Raw genomic sequence first — 17668 nt, 5'->3', positions numbered from 1 at the left:
CGCCCCCGGCCTGGAACAGTGGAGATGGGCGGGCCTTGCGTGCGCACGCGCCAGGAGGCGGGGCAAAGCCTGGCTTCCGAGGCTCCGCCTCCTCGTGATGCTGCTTGGATTTCCGCTGTAGGACTCGAGCTGTTAAGGTCCTCCTGTCAGTGACTGGGTCCGAGATGGCGTCGGACTCGGGGGACCGGGAGACCGCCTGCACGGTGAGGGTCGACGCCCAATGTGGGAGCCTCGCGGGACAGAGAGCCACGACCCCTAGGGGTGATCGTTACCTCGAGAAGGGGAAGGGAGAAGCGGGCACTAGGAGCGGGACCTGGGGATCTGGATGGCAAAGTGCGATAGTAGGAGAGTCCTTGGCTTTAATGTTGGAGGGTGGTTGTCCTGAATTGATCTTGAGTGATAATGAAGAAGGCGCTTGAAGAGGGGTCAGGCGTTTCCCCAGGCCTCTGGGGTGGTTGTAGGGGAGGTAGTGAAACAGGGTCACGCAAGAGGGGTTCTCAGCTCTCATCGGCCGGTCCCTGCCTTCCTTGCAGTTGGAGTTCGCCGTGCAGATGACCTGTCAGAGCTGTGTGGACGCAGTGCGCAGGTCCCTGCAAGGGGTGCCAGGTAAGAGCCAGTGCATTTTCTGCGAACCGGCCAGAGGCCTCCGGGAGAGGCAGGCAGATCTCTTAGACCCTCTTTCCTTGAGGCAAGGGAAGGCGCCAAGCCTCAGCTTTGGGTTTGGACAGGCTGCCTGCAAGCTTTGTGGCCTCAGATAAGGTGTAACCTTCTAGCCTCGTTTGCTCCCTCAGCTGCCAGAGGAGGACAGTATCACCATCCTGATGTGTGTAAAAGTGAGGGACAGTTTGGTTATTTGTAGGGTTTCCTTTTCACAGAATTGCCCTGTTCCTTTTTTAGGGAAAATTTTCTGAGTTTATTTGAGCCAAACTAATGATATGTGCCAGGGAACAAGGCCTCAAATGCTCCCAGAATTGCCTTGTTCTTGCAGGGGAGGAGGTGGCTGTGTCTGCCTGATCTCTTACGGATGCTGCCTGGTCCCCGGCAGTGTCCAGGATGCTGCAGGGGCTCTGAAGAAGCAGCCGATAAGACCTTTTGGAGCCACAGCCCCAATATTCCCGTCTCTCACGTGCTGCCTCCTCCCGGTTGCATTTCTCAGTTCTGCCTCCTTTGAGCAGGCACCTTGTCTGTACCACAGCTGTTCTTCCCTTCTCTGCCTGATGGTTAACCCAGGCATAGTCTGAGTTCTCCCACAGCCTGTGAGCTCCCTGAGGACGAGGGTCAGTACTTTGCCTGACCCTGGCCTCCTCCATGTCGAAAGAATACGGAGGAGGGAAACGAAAGATAGAGGGAAGGCCAATGGTCAGTAGCATTCAGTTCACAGGGCGCTAGCTGAGCATGGCATGAAATGCCTCATTTAACCTGTCTTCTGGGCTGCCCATGGCTCCCCTGGACTTTACCCTACAGTGCAGCAAACACACTTACTGAGGTCAGAGCAGAATGATGGTCTTCGCTTTGGCAGCACGCATACTAAAATTGGAATAATACAGGGAAGATTTGCATGGCCCTTTAAAAAAAAAAAAACACAAAAAAAACAAGAGCATGATTGTAAGCCCTACAGGTGAGAGCAACATTTAGAGGATTCAAGGGTTCTCTGAAAAGGCTTGGGAGCCCTGAATATCTGAATGAAAGGGAAGCCCCTTTCTTCCTTTTTTGAGTTGGCTTGATGCTCTGCAAAACTCAGCATGTGTCAAGAGTTATCCCACAGGCTGTGTACTCTCACAGGGGTAACTTTGGGGACTTGGGGGGCAATTGAGACATACTGACTCTTGAACCTGACCCTCGTGGAACACACACAGCTCCTGGCCTCACAGAGGACTGAAGTCAGTGCAGCGTGAGTTACGAGGGGGAAGTGGCAGCTGCCACAGGAGGGCAGAGGAGGGGGTCCCAACCCAGCTGGAGGCTGGCGGCTGCTTATCAGGTGAGCAGTGTCCAGGTGACGTGCTCAGGCTCTGGAGCTAGGCTGCCTGGGATGCATTCCAGTTCCACAGTTTACTACAACGTGACTGTGAGCAAGTTTCTTAATTTCTCGGTGCCTCAGTTTCCTCATCTGTAACATGAGGATAATAGTAATCAGCTCACAGGGTTACTTGAGTGTGGAAGGAGTTACTACAGGTGAATTACGAAAAAGCCCACAGTGCATGCTCAGTCCATGTTAGCTCTCATGATGATGGTGCTAGAACCCTTTCTTATGTACGTATGAGCTTTATTGAAATGTACTTCACATATCACAAAATCACCACTTAAAGTATACAGTCCAGTGGTTTTTCGTATACTCACAGAGTTGTGCAACCGTCACCGCTATCAATTATATTTCATCACCTCATGAAGAAACTGAACCCTTTAGCACCGCCTTCCTATGCTCCTACCCCCTAATCTCCCTCCTGTCCTTACCGATTTACCTATTCTGGACATTTCCTCCAGAATGGTATCATCTAATATGTGGCCTTTTATGACTGGCTTTCTCATTACAATGTTTGCAAGGCTCATCCATGTTGTGATGCCTAGTGCTTCATTCCTTTATATGGCTGAACAGGATTCCACTGTCTAGAAATACCACATTTTTTATCCATTCATCAGTGGATGGGCATTTGGATTGTTTTCACCTTTGGCTATTATGAATAATGCTGCTCTGATAGCCTGATTTTATAAAAAACATTTTTTAAAAAAAATTATGTATGGCCCTGGCCGGTTTGGCTCAGTGGATAGAGCATCGGCCTGCGGACTGAAAGGTCCCAGGTTCGATTCCAGTCAAGGGCATGTACCTTGGTTGTGGGCACATCCCCAGTTGGAGGTGTGCAGGAGGCAGCTGATCGATGTTTCTCTCTCATTGATGTTTCTGACTCTCTATCTCTCTCCCTTCCTCTCTGTAAAAAAAATCAACAAAGATATATTTTTAAAAATTACGTATGTTTCAAAAGTTATAGATAACGCCCGGCATGTAATAAGGACTCACAACAATCCTGGGATTGGTGACATTATCCTCACTTTCTTTATAAAGAAACAGCCTTAGAGAAGTTAAGGGCCTTACACAGCTAGAAGGCAACTTCCGAGCCTGCCTCCAGCCATGGGAGGTTGGTGAAGATGGGGATGGGAGCCACCCTCTGCTTCTCTCCTCCCTGTTCCCAGCGCAGGGGTGCCAGCCCTCTGCTGCCCTCTGCCCCTCCTTCCCTCCCAGGTGTCCAGAGTGTAGAGGTGCAGTTGGAGAACCAGATGGTCCTGGTGCAGACCACCCTGCCCAGCCAGGAGGTGCAGGCCCTCTTAGAAGGAACGGGGCGGCAGGCGGTACTCAAGGGCATGGGCACGGGCCTATTGCGTGAGTAACTACTGTGGTCTTGACCTTGTCTTTCTGGGAGGGAGGTGGCCAGGGACTGGTATAAATCTAACCATAGGATTTTGTGGCTTTGGGTTGGAGAGACTTTGGAGAAGGTGTGAAAGTTATGTGGGGCTCTCTCCAGGCCCTTCCCCAGCTGATGAAGAGGTGGGTCTGGGTGAGGTGGCAAACCAACCCAGGTGTCTAATACCTTGCAGAGAATCTGGGGGCAGCAGTGGCCATTCTAGGGGGCCCTGGCCCTGTGCAGGGGGTGGTGCGCTTCCTACAGCTGACCCCTGAGCGCTGCCTCATTGAGGGAACCATTGATGGCCTGGAGCCTGGGCCACACGGACTCCATGTTCATCAGTTCGGGGACCTCACAAGGAACTGCAACAGGTAAGTTGTCTGTAACCTCCCTTGCGGCATCCTCATCCCCCCAGTTGTGTACTCACTATGTGCAGGGGGCTATATTCAGCCCTTTACACGCACTTTCATACTTGGTCCTCATAAGCACTCTGTGAAGCGTATACACACAGGCCCATTCTACAGATAAGGAAACTGAGGATCAAAGAGGTTAAATGATTTGTCAAAGGCCCCAGAGCATGTAAATAGTAGAGTGGGGATTTGAACCAAAACCTGACCTTGATGGTCCTGCTCATAGCCACCTTACTGTCTCTAAGATGGAAGGTGACTCCTGGACACGGTGACTCCCTGTGTCATGGTGTTTGTCATCCTATTAGTAGTTTACTCATTTGTGTCTCCTTTAGAAGCTTATTGACGGCGGGACCAATGTTCGACTCTTCTTAGTACCCTCAACCCAAAGCCTGGCATAGAGTGAGCCTGTTTGTTGAATGAATGCATGCATGCAAATGTAGTTAAAGTAAGAGGATGGATCGTCTGGCCTGTGAGCTGCTGTTTCACTGCCTACCTGCTACCTTTTCTCCTAGCTGTGGGGACCACTTTAACCCTGATGGAACATCTCATGGGGGCCCTCGGGACGCTGACCGGGTAAGTGTCCAGCTCTGTGAGGCTTAGGCTGAGACAGAGCCCAAGGTCTCCAGGGACAGGCAAGCAGCCCGTGGGGCCTTTGAGTGAGATGCCTTTTTGGGGTCTTTTCCCTTCACCTCGTTCCAGTTAGGAGCATTTGTGACACTTTCTGTCAATGGAGGGGCGACCACTGAGTGCTCTGGTTGCAGCACAGTGAGAATCCTGCTGGAGGCCCCTGGGAGCCCAGAGCAAGCCCCTGGTGCAGCCCTAAGGGCATGGGCAGTGGGAAAGCTTCCCGGGGAAGTGACGGTGTAGAAGTTGAAGGTTTTACCTAAACTGGACAGGCCATTCCCCAGTGCTCCAACTCCTGGTCCCAGAGTTTCATTTTTCACCAGAGAAGTGTTTTTCTCATCGATAGTGAGTCACGTGTTGCCTTAATGATGTTTGCCCTATTTGAGTACTGCTTGTTCCGTTAGTTACTCAATGTTTTGATTTAAATTATTACTCATTGCTTTTCTTTAGGTAAATTTGGTTATTTTTAGTGCTGTAGTCTGTCACAGAGTTTCAAACATATTCTAAAGTAGAGAAACTCGCCCTAGCAGGTTTGGCTCGGTGGATAGAGTGTCAGCTTGCGGACTGAAAGGTCCCAGGTTCGATTCCGGTCAAGGGCACGTACCTTGGTTGTAGGCACATCCCCAGTAGGGGGTGTGAGGGTTAGGGTTAGGGTTAGGGTTAGGGTAGGCACATCCCCAGTAGGGGGTGTGAGACGGCAGCTGATCGATGTTTCTAACTCTCTATTTATCTCCTTTCCTCTCTGTAAAAAATCAATAAAATATATTTTAAAAAATAAATAAATAAAATAGAGAAACTACTGTCCTGAACCGGCAGGTCCCTTTTACCCAGCTTCAGCAGTCACCACCTCATGGCCAGTCCTGTTTCATCTACACCCGTGGCCCTTCACCATTATTTTGAATCAAAGCAAGACATAATGAAGGTAGATTGATTTTTTAACAAGACACTTGATAATTGCCACAGAGAATGAAAAACCAGTACTTCCAGCCTGAATAGGAGGATCATTGTAGAAATAAATCAGTTCAGGCTTAAACCGAGTTCTGTGTCCTGCCAGGGACTGAGGTCCCTTTATCTTTGCTCAAGTGATTAGCAAATGTTAGAGAGGTGTAAAAGGCCTGTGAACACCAAATGGAAACTTTGTCCTGGATGTCAAACAAGTGATTTAATGTTTCCTAATGCCCTGTCCTCACACACCTAATGCCACCTACTTCACTTCCTGCAGTTGTGTGTTCCCCCATGCGGGTTTCAGTACCAGGCAAGCTCTGGGTCCTGGTCCTGGGAGCCGAGGACTCCTCTTCACACGCCCCCCCCCCCCAGGACCTTCTGCCACAACACAAATGAAAACATGGTGTGTGTGTATAGTTCATGTAACTGATTTTTTTTTTTTTTTTTACTTTTGACAGCTGTCACATTTCTCATGGTAAAAAGTTTTTACTCCCCCTCCCCTTCCCCCACCCCCAGAGTTTGAGAAGCCTTTTTGTCATGTCCATTGCCCCAGGGCATGCTTGTGTTTCGTGTATCAGTTATATATCGCTGTGAACTAAGTTACTCCAAACTTAGGGGTTTAAAACCACAAGCATTTATCATCTCATGTTCTCTGGGTGCAGTTTAGGGTCTCTCAGGCTGCAGCCAAGGTGCTGGCCGGGGCCGCAGCCATCTCCATGCTCAAGGTGGGAGGGTCCGCTTCCACGCCGGCTCATGCGTCTGTTGGCAGGCCTGGGGGCCTCCATGGCTGTTGGCCAGGCACGTTGGCCACGTGGGCCTCACCCCAGGGCAGTTCACAGCACAGCAGCTGGTTTCCCTGGAGGAAGGGAGTGAGAGGGGCATCGGAAACTGAAGCCATACTTCTTTTTGTAACCTGTTGTTGGAGGTCTAAAAAGTTCCCATTCTGCGATGGAGCTCACACAAAACACAATGAAAAGACTGGAGATAATGTGGGACCTCTGAGCATTAAGAGAAAAGAAACCTATATGGACAGTTTCCATGCTGCAAGCCAAGTCATCCTGAGTGTTTAATTAGAATGACTACCACTTTAGTCTAATTCGCCATCTCTGGGTTCTAGGTGTGGTATATTACAAACTGCAGCTTTCATATTCATGTCATTTGCCTTACTTGTTGAACCACTGTGGCGCACATTTGTTTAAACAAAGGAAAAAGTGAAACTGGAAAAAAAAAAAAGTAACCTAATCTTGAAAGTGACACCAGGCGCAGCCCACCCTCCGGGGAGCACGCAGGTGTGAGTACAGGGGAGGTGCACCTTACAGGCTTCTTCCTCACTGAGCCTTGAACGGGGCTGAGCAGGAATCAGGCAGGTTTGACAAGCAGGAGTGGGAATGGCAGGCTCAACAGAGGAAACACCACAGGCAGAGCCTTCGAGACATGAAACTGCTGGAAGCATCTGGGAACTGACAGCCCGAGTCTCTCATGAAGTGAAGGTTTTTGAAGAGCAAGAGGCCACCCCGTGACTCAGGCCCTGGTCCGGGCCCCTCTCAGGACCGAGAATCAGAAGGACCTGGAGCCAGTTGCTCTGTTGTGCCCAAGCCCTTCATGTAGACAGAGGAGGATTTGAGCAAAAGCTGCATGGCCAAGGTGACCAGGACGACTGGCAGGTTCCTTTTGGATTTCAACTTCTGGTTTTGGCCAGATGGAAAAGAGTTCAATGTGGGAATTTTTTTAAAATATATTTTATTGATTTTTTTACAGAGAGGAAGGAACAGGGATAGAGAGTTAGAAACATCAATGAGAGAGAAACATCGATCAGCAGCCTCCTGCACGCCCCCTACTGGGGATGTGCCCGCAACCAAGGTACATGCCCTTGACCAGAATCGAACCTGGGACCCCTCAGTCCACAGGCCGATGCTCTATCCACTGAGCCATACCGGTGCTGGCCAATGTGGGAATTTACATCCACGCCTGGTTGTCCTGTTTCATGTCTCCTAAGTGGTCCCAGCTTCCTCCCCTTCTCTCCTTTCTCTTCAAACACTTAGTGCTTCTGTACTGGAGGGATTGCTCCAGAGCATGGGGTCACCATGTCATGCCCCAGCCTGAAGCCCTTCTTGGCTCCCCAGTGCCTGAGGGTGCAGGCCCTGCTGGGCTGCTAGGTGTGATGTTTGAGGCCACCTGGCCCAGTTCCACCCACTGTGTCGAGGAGGGATTGGAAAGGCTGCCCCTCCTGACCCTCTACTGGGGTGCACCTCTGAGCTGCACTCCTCTACTGCACCCTCAGCCAAGTCCTGAAAACGCTCCCCAAGGCTCTGTGTCATTGCCTCCCCCTCCTTATCTTTCTACCATAAAAGCCCCAACACAGGACGCAAGAAAAGAGCCAGATGTAAGCAGCAGATGTCTCTCTGAGAAACAAGATAAAGAGAAGTGGCTCTTCTTGCTGCTTGGCAAACCCGGCATACAGTGACATGCTTTGCGTGCCACACAGGCATAGGCACTTGCTTCTGCCCAAGTGTCAGGTTGGGGACGGTTTATTTGCACAGATGTGAGTTTCTGTGGCTCATCAGTAGGTCTTGTCACTGGAATATACACTGTTGTACTAACCCTGTTGTCATAATCACTCCTCTGTCCCACATCTGGCTCCCCCTGAGCTGCGAGCCCTTGAGGGTGGTGACTGCATATGCACCCCCATGCCTGGCAGAGGGTGTCAGATGTTTATGTAAAAAACCCATTGACACCTGTAAGGAATTTTTGTGAGTTTATTTGAGCCTAACTGTCCACATATGCCAGTGCTGGGGTCCAGCCCCAGCGGGTCCAGGGGTTCCCAAAGGTGTAGACGGAGTCGGCGAAGAAGGAATGACACGGAGACAGCGTTCAGTTGATCAGCAGCCTAGTCAGGATCTCTAGCCAGGATCTCCAGCCAAGTTCTGGTCTGGATCTCCAGCGAAGTTCTGGTTTGGATCTCCAGCCAGGTTCTGTGTCCATGTTCTCTTGCTAGGTTCTCCAGCCAGGTTCTGTCCAGGTTCTCCAGCCAGGTTCAATCACCAGGTTCTAGTCAGGTTCTCTTGCCATGTTCTATCCAGGTTCTGTAGCCAGGTTCTGTCTCTAGTTTCTTCAGCCAGGTTCTCTCGCTAGGTTCTGTCTCTAGGTTCTGTGGCCAGTTTCTGTCCAGGATCTTTTGCCATGTTCTCTCCCTAGGTTCTGTCTCTAGGTTCTGTGTAGGTTCTGTGTCTAGGTTCTGTGTCTAGGTTCTGTGTCCAGTTTCTGTCCAGGATCTTTTGCCATGTTCTCTCCAGTGAAGTTCTTCTGTCTCTAGGTTCTGTGTAGGTTCTGTGTCTAGGTTTCTGTGTCGGTTCTGTGTCTAGGTTCTGAGTCTAGCTTCTGTGTCCTGCTGTCTTGTTACATCTGTATTTATACCAGTTGATTCCAATCCTATCAATCTCTATTCCAAAGGTTAGGGCGTTTCTTATCTCCATTCCAGGGAGTAAAGATTATGTAGCTTAAGCATGATTGTTCGTAGTTAAAGTGATTAATTACCCACCTGGCACTTAGTTAAGAGGTTTTATTCCCTCCCTAACTTCAGGGGAAAATCCCTACCTGGGGAAACAACCTTTCTCAGAGAGGTGACCTTGGTTAAAACACATAGTGCCAAGAAGGTGAGCAAACATATTAAAAACAGTATGCCATATATGCCAGGTTCCTTGAAACAGCAAGGATGGACCGGCTCCTGGCATGCCAGGAAGCAGAACCTCAACATATTGAGATAATGCTGCAGAGAATGGCGCGTTACATTTGTATTTATACATTGCAATCAAAGGAGGGATGTAGGTGGGTTACATGAAATTCATTGGTGATAGATTAAGGAGGAGGGATAAAGCAAAACAGGGGAAACCCCTGGGATTGGATAAAAAGTAAAATGATGGACACATACTTAGGTGGGTACAGGATCAATTAACATGATAATGAAGGAATATCTGTCCTGGCGCCCAGCACATTTGGTTGTGCCCCAGGGGCTCCAGAAAAAAAAAAAAAGGAAGTTATAAGTTACCCAGACATTTCAAGGGTATGTTATCATAGATGCAAAAAGACAGACAGGCTCAGTTAAAGTAAAGGTTGACCTTGTCAGTGAAGATACTGGCCTAGGATGTAACTGCCCACCATAACTACTTTTAAAGTTTAATTTCAGACCATCCTTTGTGGTGACTTTAGGCCTCTGAGTTTGCAAGACTGCCATGCAGGCCTCCCCTGAGCTTGTCAGGTCAGCATGTGGCCCCTTTCGTCCACACTGATTTAGGAGATGCTCAGTAGATGTGTTACATTTTTGTTACCTTCCAGGGCAGAGCCAGCTTCTGGGGAGAGCCTGGACAGGCCTTGGCCCCTGTGTTTCTTCTCTCTGTTCTTGGAGGCTGGCCATCAGGGAAAGGATGCTGGCTGCCTCTGAGGGTCAAGAAGCCAAGCGTGGCCAGCTTAAGCCCAGAGGAACTGCAGGTTGATTGTCAAGGGCTCAGAGTCATCAGGAGGCTGGAGAACTGGGCTTGGGAAGAAGTAGGAATTGGGTTAGCTTCTGAGGCCAGGAGGCAAGGCTGACAACGGCCTCGTGGGAGAAACAGCCTGGTCCAGTGGTCATGGCTTCCCAGGAAGGAGTCACTGGCTGTTTTCAGGGTGCTCTCATCCTGCCCAGGATTTCGGTTCCAGGGAGGGAGCATCCAGTTGGCTTCCTTGTGTCCTGGGCCATCTCTTTATCCTACCCAACTGTACCCACAGGGGGACTCTGGTACTTTGGGGGAGTCAGAGACTGGGAAGCCAGAACCTAGCAACTGTGCTCCACGTGCTCTTTCCCCCTGGGTCTCGTTGCAGCACCGGGGAGACCTGGGGAATGTCCACGCTGATGCTGATGGCCAAGCCATCTTCAGGATAGAGGATGAGCAGCTGAAGGTAAGCTGGAGAAGAAAGTGGGGACCTTTCCTCACAGGTGGGCACACTGCCTGAGGCCATTTGTTGTCTCCCCTCAAAGGTATGGGATGTGATTGGCCGAAGCCTGGTCATTGATGAGGGAGAAGACGACCTGGGCCGGGGCGGCCATCCCTTATCCAAGATCACGGGGAACTCAGGAGAGAGGTGGGTAATGCCACCCCCGGCAGGAGGCTGTGCTCTGCCAGCCGTGCCTGCGGACCCCACAAGCGGCCCAGACAAGTGCCCACTCTTGACCACACATTCTTCTGCAGGTTGGCCTGTGGCATCATCGCCCGCTCCGCTGGCCTTTTCCAGAACCCCAAGCAGATCTGCGCCTGCGACGGCCTCACCATCTGGGAGGAGCGAGGCCGGCCCATTGCTGGCAAGGGACGAAAGGAACCGCCGCAGCCATCCCAGCCCCCTGCCCACCTCTGAGCAAGGCCTCCGCCTCAGTCTCAGGCCCACCATCCTCCCAGCTGATGCCGTCCTCCTCCAGGGGATGGGGGAGCCCTGCTTGCCTAGTCCAGGAACAAGGGTACGGGGTGTGCAGGGATTGCTGTGACGCTCCCTTGGCAAAGTAAAGTTTTTCTATTCACATGGAACTCTGTTTTGTCCGTGACCCCAGGTCCCATGGGCGTGGTGAACCCAGTCCCTCTGCCCCTGCCCTCCCTTTCGAGAGCCAGCTCTTGGGTTTTGGAGCCAAACAAAACTGGATTTAAATCCACACACCTCCCGAGGGCCCCATCCTCCTCAGGGTCACAGTGAAGGACCACACAGTCATATTGCTGTTTGTGCCTTGTCTCCCTCCCCTCACTGTGGCCCGGGGAACCCAGTGTGGACAGCCAGCTCCGGACCTGGGGGGTCAAGGGATACCCCTACATCCTCCCAATGCGCCCCCCCTTTAAAAAAGTAATCTGTCTTGAATCAATTTCTTTACTCACAAGAGGAAGATTCTAAATTAATCTAATAAGTGCTTAGCACAGGGCCTGGCACCTGGTAAGTTAAAGGAGCAGTGGCTGTGATTCTGAAACCAAACTGGGTGCTGGAGGCAGCCCTAGTCAAGCTCCCGTCTCACAGAGATGGCTGATATCCAAGGGTGTGTGTGGGGCCAGGGATTCTGGTCCTCCCCACTCATCTATCTGCTTTGCTGCCCACCCCTACCCGCACTGGACTGCGTCAGGCTTGCTCATCCATGACAAAACCGCTCTCATGACACGTGGGCTGCCGGAGTACAGACTTTGCCCTTGACGCTGCCTGCGGGCAACCAGATGGGTGGTTTCGCATTTAGCTGGCCTCAGCTGAGATGTGCCTAGCTCTGCTCCCATTCCCAGGCCCTGCCTGGTTCTCCCTGAAGGCTGCTGGCTGTGCCGCTAGCCCCAGCCCTTGGACCCTGCTCTTTCTTGCCTAACCTCTCTGGTTGCTTTCCAGCTCCCCTTGTTTCTTGGGGAACCAAATTCTTTTAATCCTGGGGCCCAGGCTGTCTTTCCATGTCCGCCTCATTGCATGAACTCCTCTTGGACTCTGCCCACAGCCAACCCCTGGCCTCCACTCACCTTCCTGCTGGAAGTAAGGCTGGATTTAACCCTTTTATGGCTAAACTGCTCACCAGCCTCTGCTGCAGTGGTTCTCAACCTTCTGGCCCTTTAAATACAGTTCCTCATGTTGTGACCCAACCATAAAATTATTCTCGTTGCTACTTCATAACTGTAATGTTGCTACTGTTATGAATCATAATGTAAATATCTGATATGCAGGATGGTCTTAAGCGACCCCTGTGAAAGGGTCGTTCGACTGCCAAAGGGGTTGCGACCCACAGCTTGAGAACCACTGCTCTACTGTGTTTCAACCCTTAAAAATCACCATCCCCATTAGCTTTTCTTTCTTCTAGACTCTTAGCTGTATAGTTTACAAACTTTGTTTTTAATCACAGAACACTGTCCATGCATCTGTAAAGCAGATGTGGACTATCCTCGGACTCTGGAGAGCACAGTCTGAAAATCTTTACCAAATTCAAACATTTTTGTGTTACCTCTCAACTTCTGCCATGTCCACAAACCACCTGTACTATCATTCACCAAATACTTTTCTTTACATTGATTCATTTTTAAACTTTCTTAAAAAGGAAATTGTAATCATATTTGCTAACACTGTACCTATATTGTGATTATTAAGTGCCAGGCTCTGTTTTAAGCACTTTCCATGCAGTAATTAATTTAATCCTCATGACAATACTACAAAGTAGGTTCTGTTATTACCCCATGTTACAGATGAGGAAACTGCAGGACAGAGGTGGTTGTGGAACTTGCCCTAAGACACACAGTAACATGACCCAGGTGGTCTGGCTCCAAGTCTATGCTCTTACCCACTATATTAGTTCTCATTGTCAAGTGTGGAAAGCAAGATTCATTTGTCATAAACAGAAGTTTGCTAGAAAAAGAACACACTTAGCCATTAAAATAAAAATTGTTTAGCCAGGAACTGCCACAAATTGTGTATAAACTAAGCAGTTTTGCACTGCAATTTAGGGAACCCAGACAATTCCTTTTGCCGCCCACTCTCTCAGCTGCCAATGATCATCTCTGCCACAGCCGCTTTCTCAGTGGCCCCCGCCCGTTGTCTTCATGTCTCAGGGACCCTGAGCTCACCCTTTCTGGCGTTCCGTTCTCAGTTCTGCCTGGGATTCCATGTTGTGGGTTTGTAGAGCTGTGAACCCTGAAAGAGCCTTCTGTTGTCTGCAGCTGCATTCTGGCAGAGGGGCCTGACTGGAGTCCTCTTCAGAGCAATGGCAGAGCCCCTTCTCAAGGTTCCCTGTTGGCTGTTTCCTCTACTAGTGCTCTCGAGAGGGCACCCTTGTGGTCCCTGGATCAGCAGCCTGCGTGTCACCTGGAAATGTTTGGGATGCAAATTCTGGGGCTTTCACTCCAGACTTACTGAATCAGAAACTGTATGGGTCGGTAAAAAGAAAATGTATATATTTTTAAAAATAAAGAAAAAATAAAATTAATTTTAAAAAAAAGAAACTGTGTGCTCTCTGGCCAGTGTTCTCAGTGGTTAGAGCATTGGAACGGTCTTGGGTTTGAGTGCCAGTCAAGGGCATGTACCTGGGTTGCAGGTTCGATCCCCATACCCCCACAAACAGAAAAGTGCTCTGAATTCCCTGGGTCTGATCCTCTAATAATACCCCTGTCAATTTGAGCAGGAAAGAATGCTGTCATCATGTTTATGATGTACATTAATGGTATCAGTGCACTGAAAAGACTACTGGTATTAGCAATTGCTTTATTTATTTTTAAAGTATATTTTTATTGATTTCAGAGAGGGAATGGATAGGGAAAGAGAGAGAGAAACATCAATGATGAGAGAGAATCATTGATCGGCTGCCTCCTGCACGCCCCCTACTGGGGATGGAGCCTGAAACCCCGGCATATGTCCTGACCACAAATAGAACATAGGTCAACGCTCAACCACTGAGCCACAATTGGGCCAGGCCAATTGCTTTTTTTTTTTTTTTTTTAATATATTTTATTGATTTCTTACAGAGAGGAAGGGAGAGGAATAGAGAGTTAGAAACATTGATGAGAGAGAAACATCGATCAGCTGCCTCCTGCACACTCCCTACTGGGTATGTGCCTGCAACCAAGGTACATGTCCTTGACCGGAATCAAACCTGGGACCCTTGAGTCTGCAGGCCAACACTCTGTCCATTGAGCCAAACCGGTTAGGGCCCAACTGCTATTTTTTTTTTTTCCAATTGCTTTTTTAAAAAGATTACTGTGATAGGCTGATAATAGCCCCGGAATTATCAAGTCCTAATCCTTGGAAGCTGTCAATCTTACCTTATATGGAAAAAGGGTCTTTGCAGATGTGATTAAATATTTTGAGATGAAATTACCCTGGGTTACCTGGATGGGCACTAAATGCAATATCCTCAGGTGAAGATTAACAAAAAATAAATTTGTGGTAAATTTGTTATAGCAGTCACAAGAATCTGATATAATTATGACCCAATGTTTTGAAGTTAATTAAAGCCTGGTGTTCCGTAAACCTTTAAATTACAAATTTCATTGTTCTATTTATAAATCTAGTAAAATAAGAACTATTTTTTTAAATATATTTTATTGGTTTTTTACAGAGAGGAAGGGAGAGGGATAGAGAGTTAGAAACATCGATGAGAGAGAAACATCAATCCTCCTACTGGGGATGTGCCCACAGCCAAGGTACATGCCCTTCACGGAATCGAACCTGGGACCTTTTGTCCGCAGGCTGACGCTCTATCCACTGAGCAAAACCAGTTAGGGCTAAAATAAGAACTATTATCTTTACTTATTCTTCGGAGCCTGCTGGCCAGGGAAAGAGACCAAGAGGTGGTCAGTGCGCCTCATAGTGACTGGTCCAGCGGTCGTTCTGGTTGTTCTGCCATTAGGGTCAATTTGCATATTACCCTTTTATTATATAGGATATAGATTTTTTAAAAATATATATTTTATTGATTTTTTTTTTACAGAGAGGAAGGGAGAGAGAGAGAGAGTTAGAAACATCGATCAGCTGCCTCCTGCACATCCCCCACTGGGGAAGCGCCCACAACCCAGGTACATGCCTTTGACCAGAATTGAACCTGGGACCCCTCAGTCCGCAGGCCGACGCTCTATCCACTGAGCCAAACCAGTTTCGGCAAATATAGGATATAGATGTTTTGAATAGGCAAATCCAGAGTCAGGAAGATTAGTATCACTGACCTAAAATCAACGTGTCAGCAGGGCCACACTGTATTCAGAAAAATATTCATTATTTGCCTCTTCCAACATCTGGTGGATGTTGGAATTCTTGGCTTGTGGCCACATCACTTCTATCTTCAAGGCCAACATCTTCAAACCTCTCTCTGCTCTGTCTTCCCATGATTTTCTCCTCTGTTTATCTGTGCCAATCTCCCTCTTGCTTCCCTCTCATAGGGATATACATGCTTGTTTTTAGGGCCCAGTTGAATAATCCTGGATAATATCCATATCTCATGATCCTTAACTTAATCCCATCTACAAAGACCCTTTTTCCAAATAAAGAAACATTTCCAGGTTCCAGGGATTAGGACCTGATTTTTTTGGCCTAATAAACCACAGAACTTTTGTTTGCTAATATAATTGAGGCAAAGGTCTTATAAGTAAATTTGGGCTCTGTTCGCTAGTTTACAGGACAGACTTTCTCATGTTTTCTTCCATTCCTTGTAAAGAGATAAGGTCTTTTCCTATCAGATTGCTTTATTACAGAAATTTTTACCCTAAGTTAACTCAGAGTTACTAAAAATTAAGCTTACTCCAAGTTTACAAAATTTGGTTTAGACCATTGGTTCTCAACTGGGGTGTTACTGCCCCTTAGGGAACTTTTTGGGATTTGCGAGGGAGATTTTTCTGGTTGTGACAATGCTGGGTGGGGAGGTGTTCTAGGCATGTATTGGGGGAAAGCTAGGCATCCTTGCCAACTTGCAGTGTGCAGGGTAGTCAGGCGTAATAAAGACCCATTCCATTTTCTGCACAACTTTCAAATGTCCCACCAGATATACTTGTATGTGAAAAACATGTTTATAATTAGAATTTATTATTTTATTTATTTTAAAAAAAACAGCATTTCTGGTACAGTTTAAATAGACAATTAACTTTCACGTTCTTTGTTTGGTTTGGATAATTGAGTTTTTGCCCTGGCTGGGTAGCTCAGTTGGTTCGAGTGTTGTCCAGATACGCCAAGGTTGTGGGTTTGATCCTTGGTCAGAGCACATGCAAGAATCAGCCAATGGGTGTATATATAGGTGGAACTGCAAATTGATGTTTCTCTCTCTCTCTCTCTCTCTCTCTCTCGACAAAATAATAAATTTAAAATACCAAAGTATTGCTGGGGGGGAAAAAAAGCTGTTCACCATTTTGGAGAATGGTATTGCCAATGGCAATGACAATATACTCTTTGAGTTGCCAATGTGATGTCTCTGTATTAGTCTGCATGTGTAGCCAACCAGAAGATATAGTTCATCATAGATATTTCATATCATAGACATTATTTAATTAGCAATGTCTTCTTGATTCTCTTTTTTATTATAGTTAAGGCCATTTGGCACAGCCATGATGGGCTAGTTATGTCTCTGGGCTCCCGAATGAGGAGAGATAAGTATCAGGGAAAGTCTGGCATCGTTACCACAGAAATAGATCCATTCTGGGTATGAGGTATGGTGAAAACCAAGAGAAGTGATCTTTATTTTTGTCTTTAAACACATATAGGGCATTATAATTCTAATTGAATGTTGTTTTAGAAATTAGAAGATTGCCTGGCAGACAGCGGGTGCTTACTACAATTCTAGTTGAGGTTCTACAGGTTCTTTTTATTTGACTTAGAATTCTGTAGTATATTTTTCTAATAGCTCCATGATTTATAGGGTGCTAAATACTTTATTGTACCTTGTTTAGTGCTTACAACAACCTGTGGTTCATAGGTGTTTACCAAGAGAAACAACCCAAAATGTAGTACCTACATACAATGAAATATTATTTAGCCTTAAAAAGAAAGGAAATTTTGGCACATACTCCAACATGGATGAACCTTGAGGACATTATGCTAAGTAAGCCAGTCACAAAAGGACAAATATTTGTATGATCCCACTTACATGAGATACCTAGAATAGTCACATTCATACAGACAGAAGAATGGCGGATGCCAGAGGCTGAGAGGAGGAGTGAATGGGGAGTTTGTGTTAAATGGGGACAGATTTTCGGTTGGAGAGATAGACGTAGTCCTGGAGATGGAGTGTGGTGGTGGTGGTGGTGGTTGCACAACACTATGAATGTACTTTATGCCATAGAATGCTACCTTTAAAAAATGGTAAATTTTATGTTATGTATATTTTACCACACACAAAAAAATCTTGTAAGAAGGCCAGTTATTTTACAAGTGAAGGAGGTGAGGTTCACAGATGTGAAGACTTGTGCTCACATTCACACAGCTGGCAAATCACGATTTCAATGTGTCTCTAACTCCTTGACCTTGGGTAATAGAAAGAGCACCAACTTAGCTCCAGTTCTACCACCAGCTTGATGGTGGGAAACTCCTTTCCCTTCTCCAGTTCTGAATGGGTCTCTCATCATAAAGTGAGTTTTATTGATTTCACAGAGGAAGGGAGAGAAAGAGAGAGAGAGAGATCAATGATGAGAGAGAATCATAGACCGGCTGCCTCCTGCACGCCCCCTACTGGGGATGGAGCTGGCAACCTGGGCATGTGCCCTTGAGTGGAATTGAACCTGGGACCCTTCAGTCCACAGGTCGATCCTCTATCCACTGAGCCAACCGGCCAGAGCTATTTTATTTTTT

General features: G+C 47.8%; 1 protein-coding gene across 2 annotated transcripts; it reads left to right on the top strand.

Moving 5' to 3' along the window:
- The first annotated feature begins 45 nt into the window (after nt 1-45).
- CCS (copper chaperone for superoxide dismutase) lies at nt 46-10926 on the top strand. Of its 2 annotated transcripts, XM_059709992.1 has the most exons (8): nt 46-203; nt 534-606; nt 3236-3373; nt 3589-3766; nt 4318-4378; nt 10229-10306; nt 10386-10489; nt 10597-10926. In XM_059709992.1, the coding sequence occupies exons 1-8, from the start codon at nt 165-167 to the stop codon at nt 10757-10759; spliced, it is 834 nt and encodes a 277-aa protein (XP_059565975.1). In that variant the 5' UTR covers nt 46-164; the 3' UTR covers nt 10760-10926. The 2 variants fall into 2 exon arrangements, with proteins under 2 accessions (XP_059565975.1, XP_059565977.1); XM_059709994.1 differs by lacking the exon at nt 534-606 and having other exon boundaries at nt 100-203.
- The last annotated feature ends 6742 nt before the right edge of the window (nt 10927-17668 follow it).

This window comes from Myotis daubentonii, chromosome 9 (assembly GCF_963259705.1).
Source record: "Myotis daubentonii chromosome 9, mMyoDau2.1, whole genome shotgun sequence".
In the NCBI taxonomy this organism is placed as follows: Eukaryota; Metazoa; Chordata; class Mammalia; order Chiroptera; family Vespertilionidae; genus Myotis; species Myotis daubentonii.
Note: the sequence above shows the minus strand (reverse complement) of the source record. Positions and strands in the feature narration are given on the sequence as shown.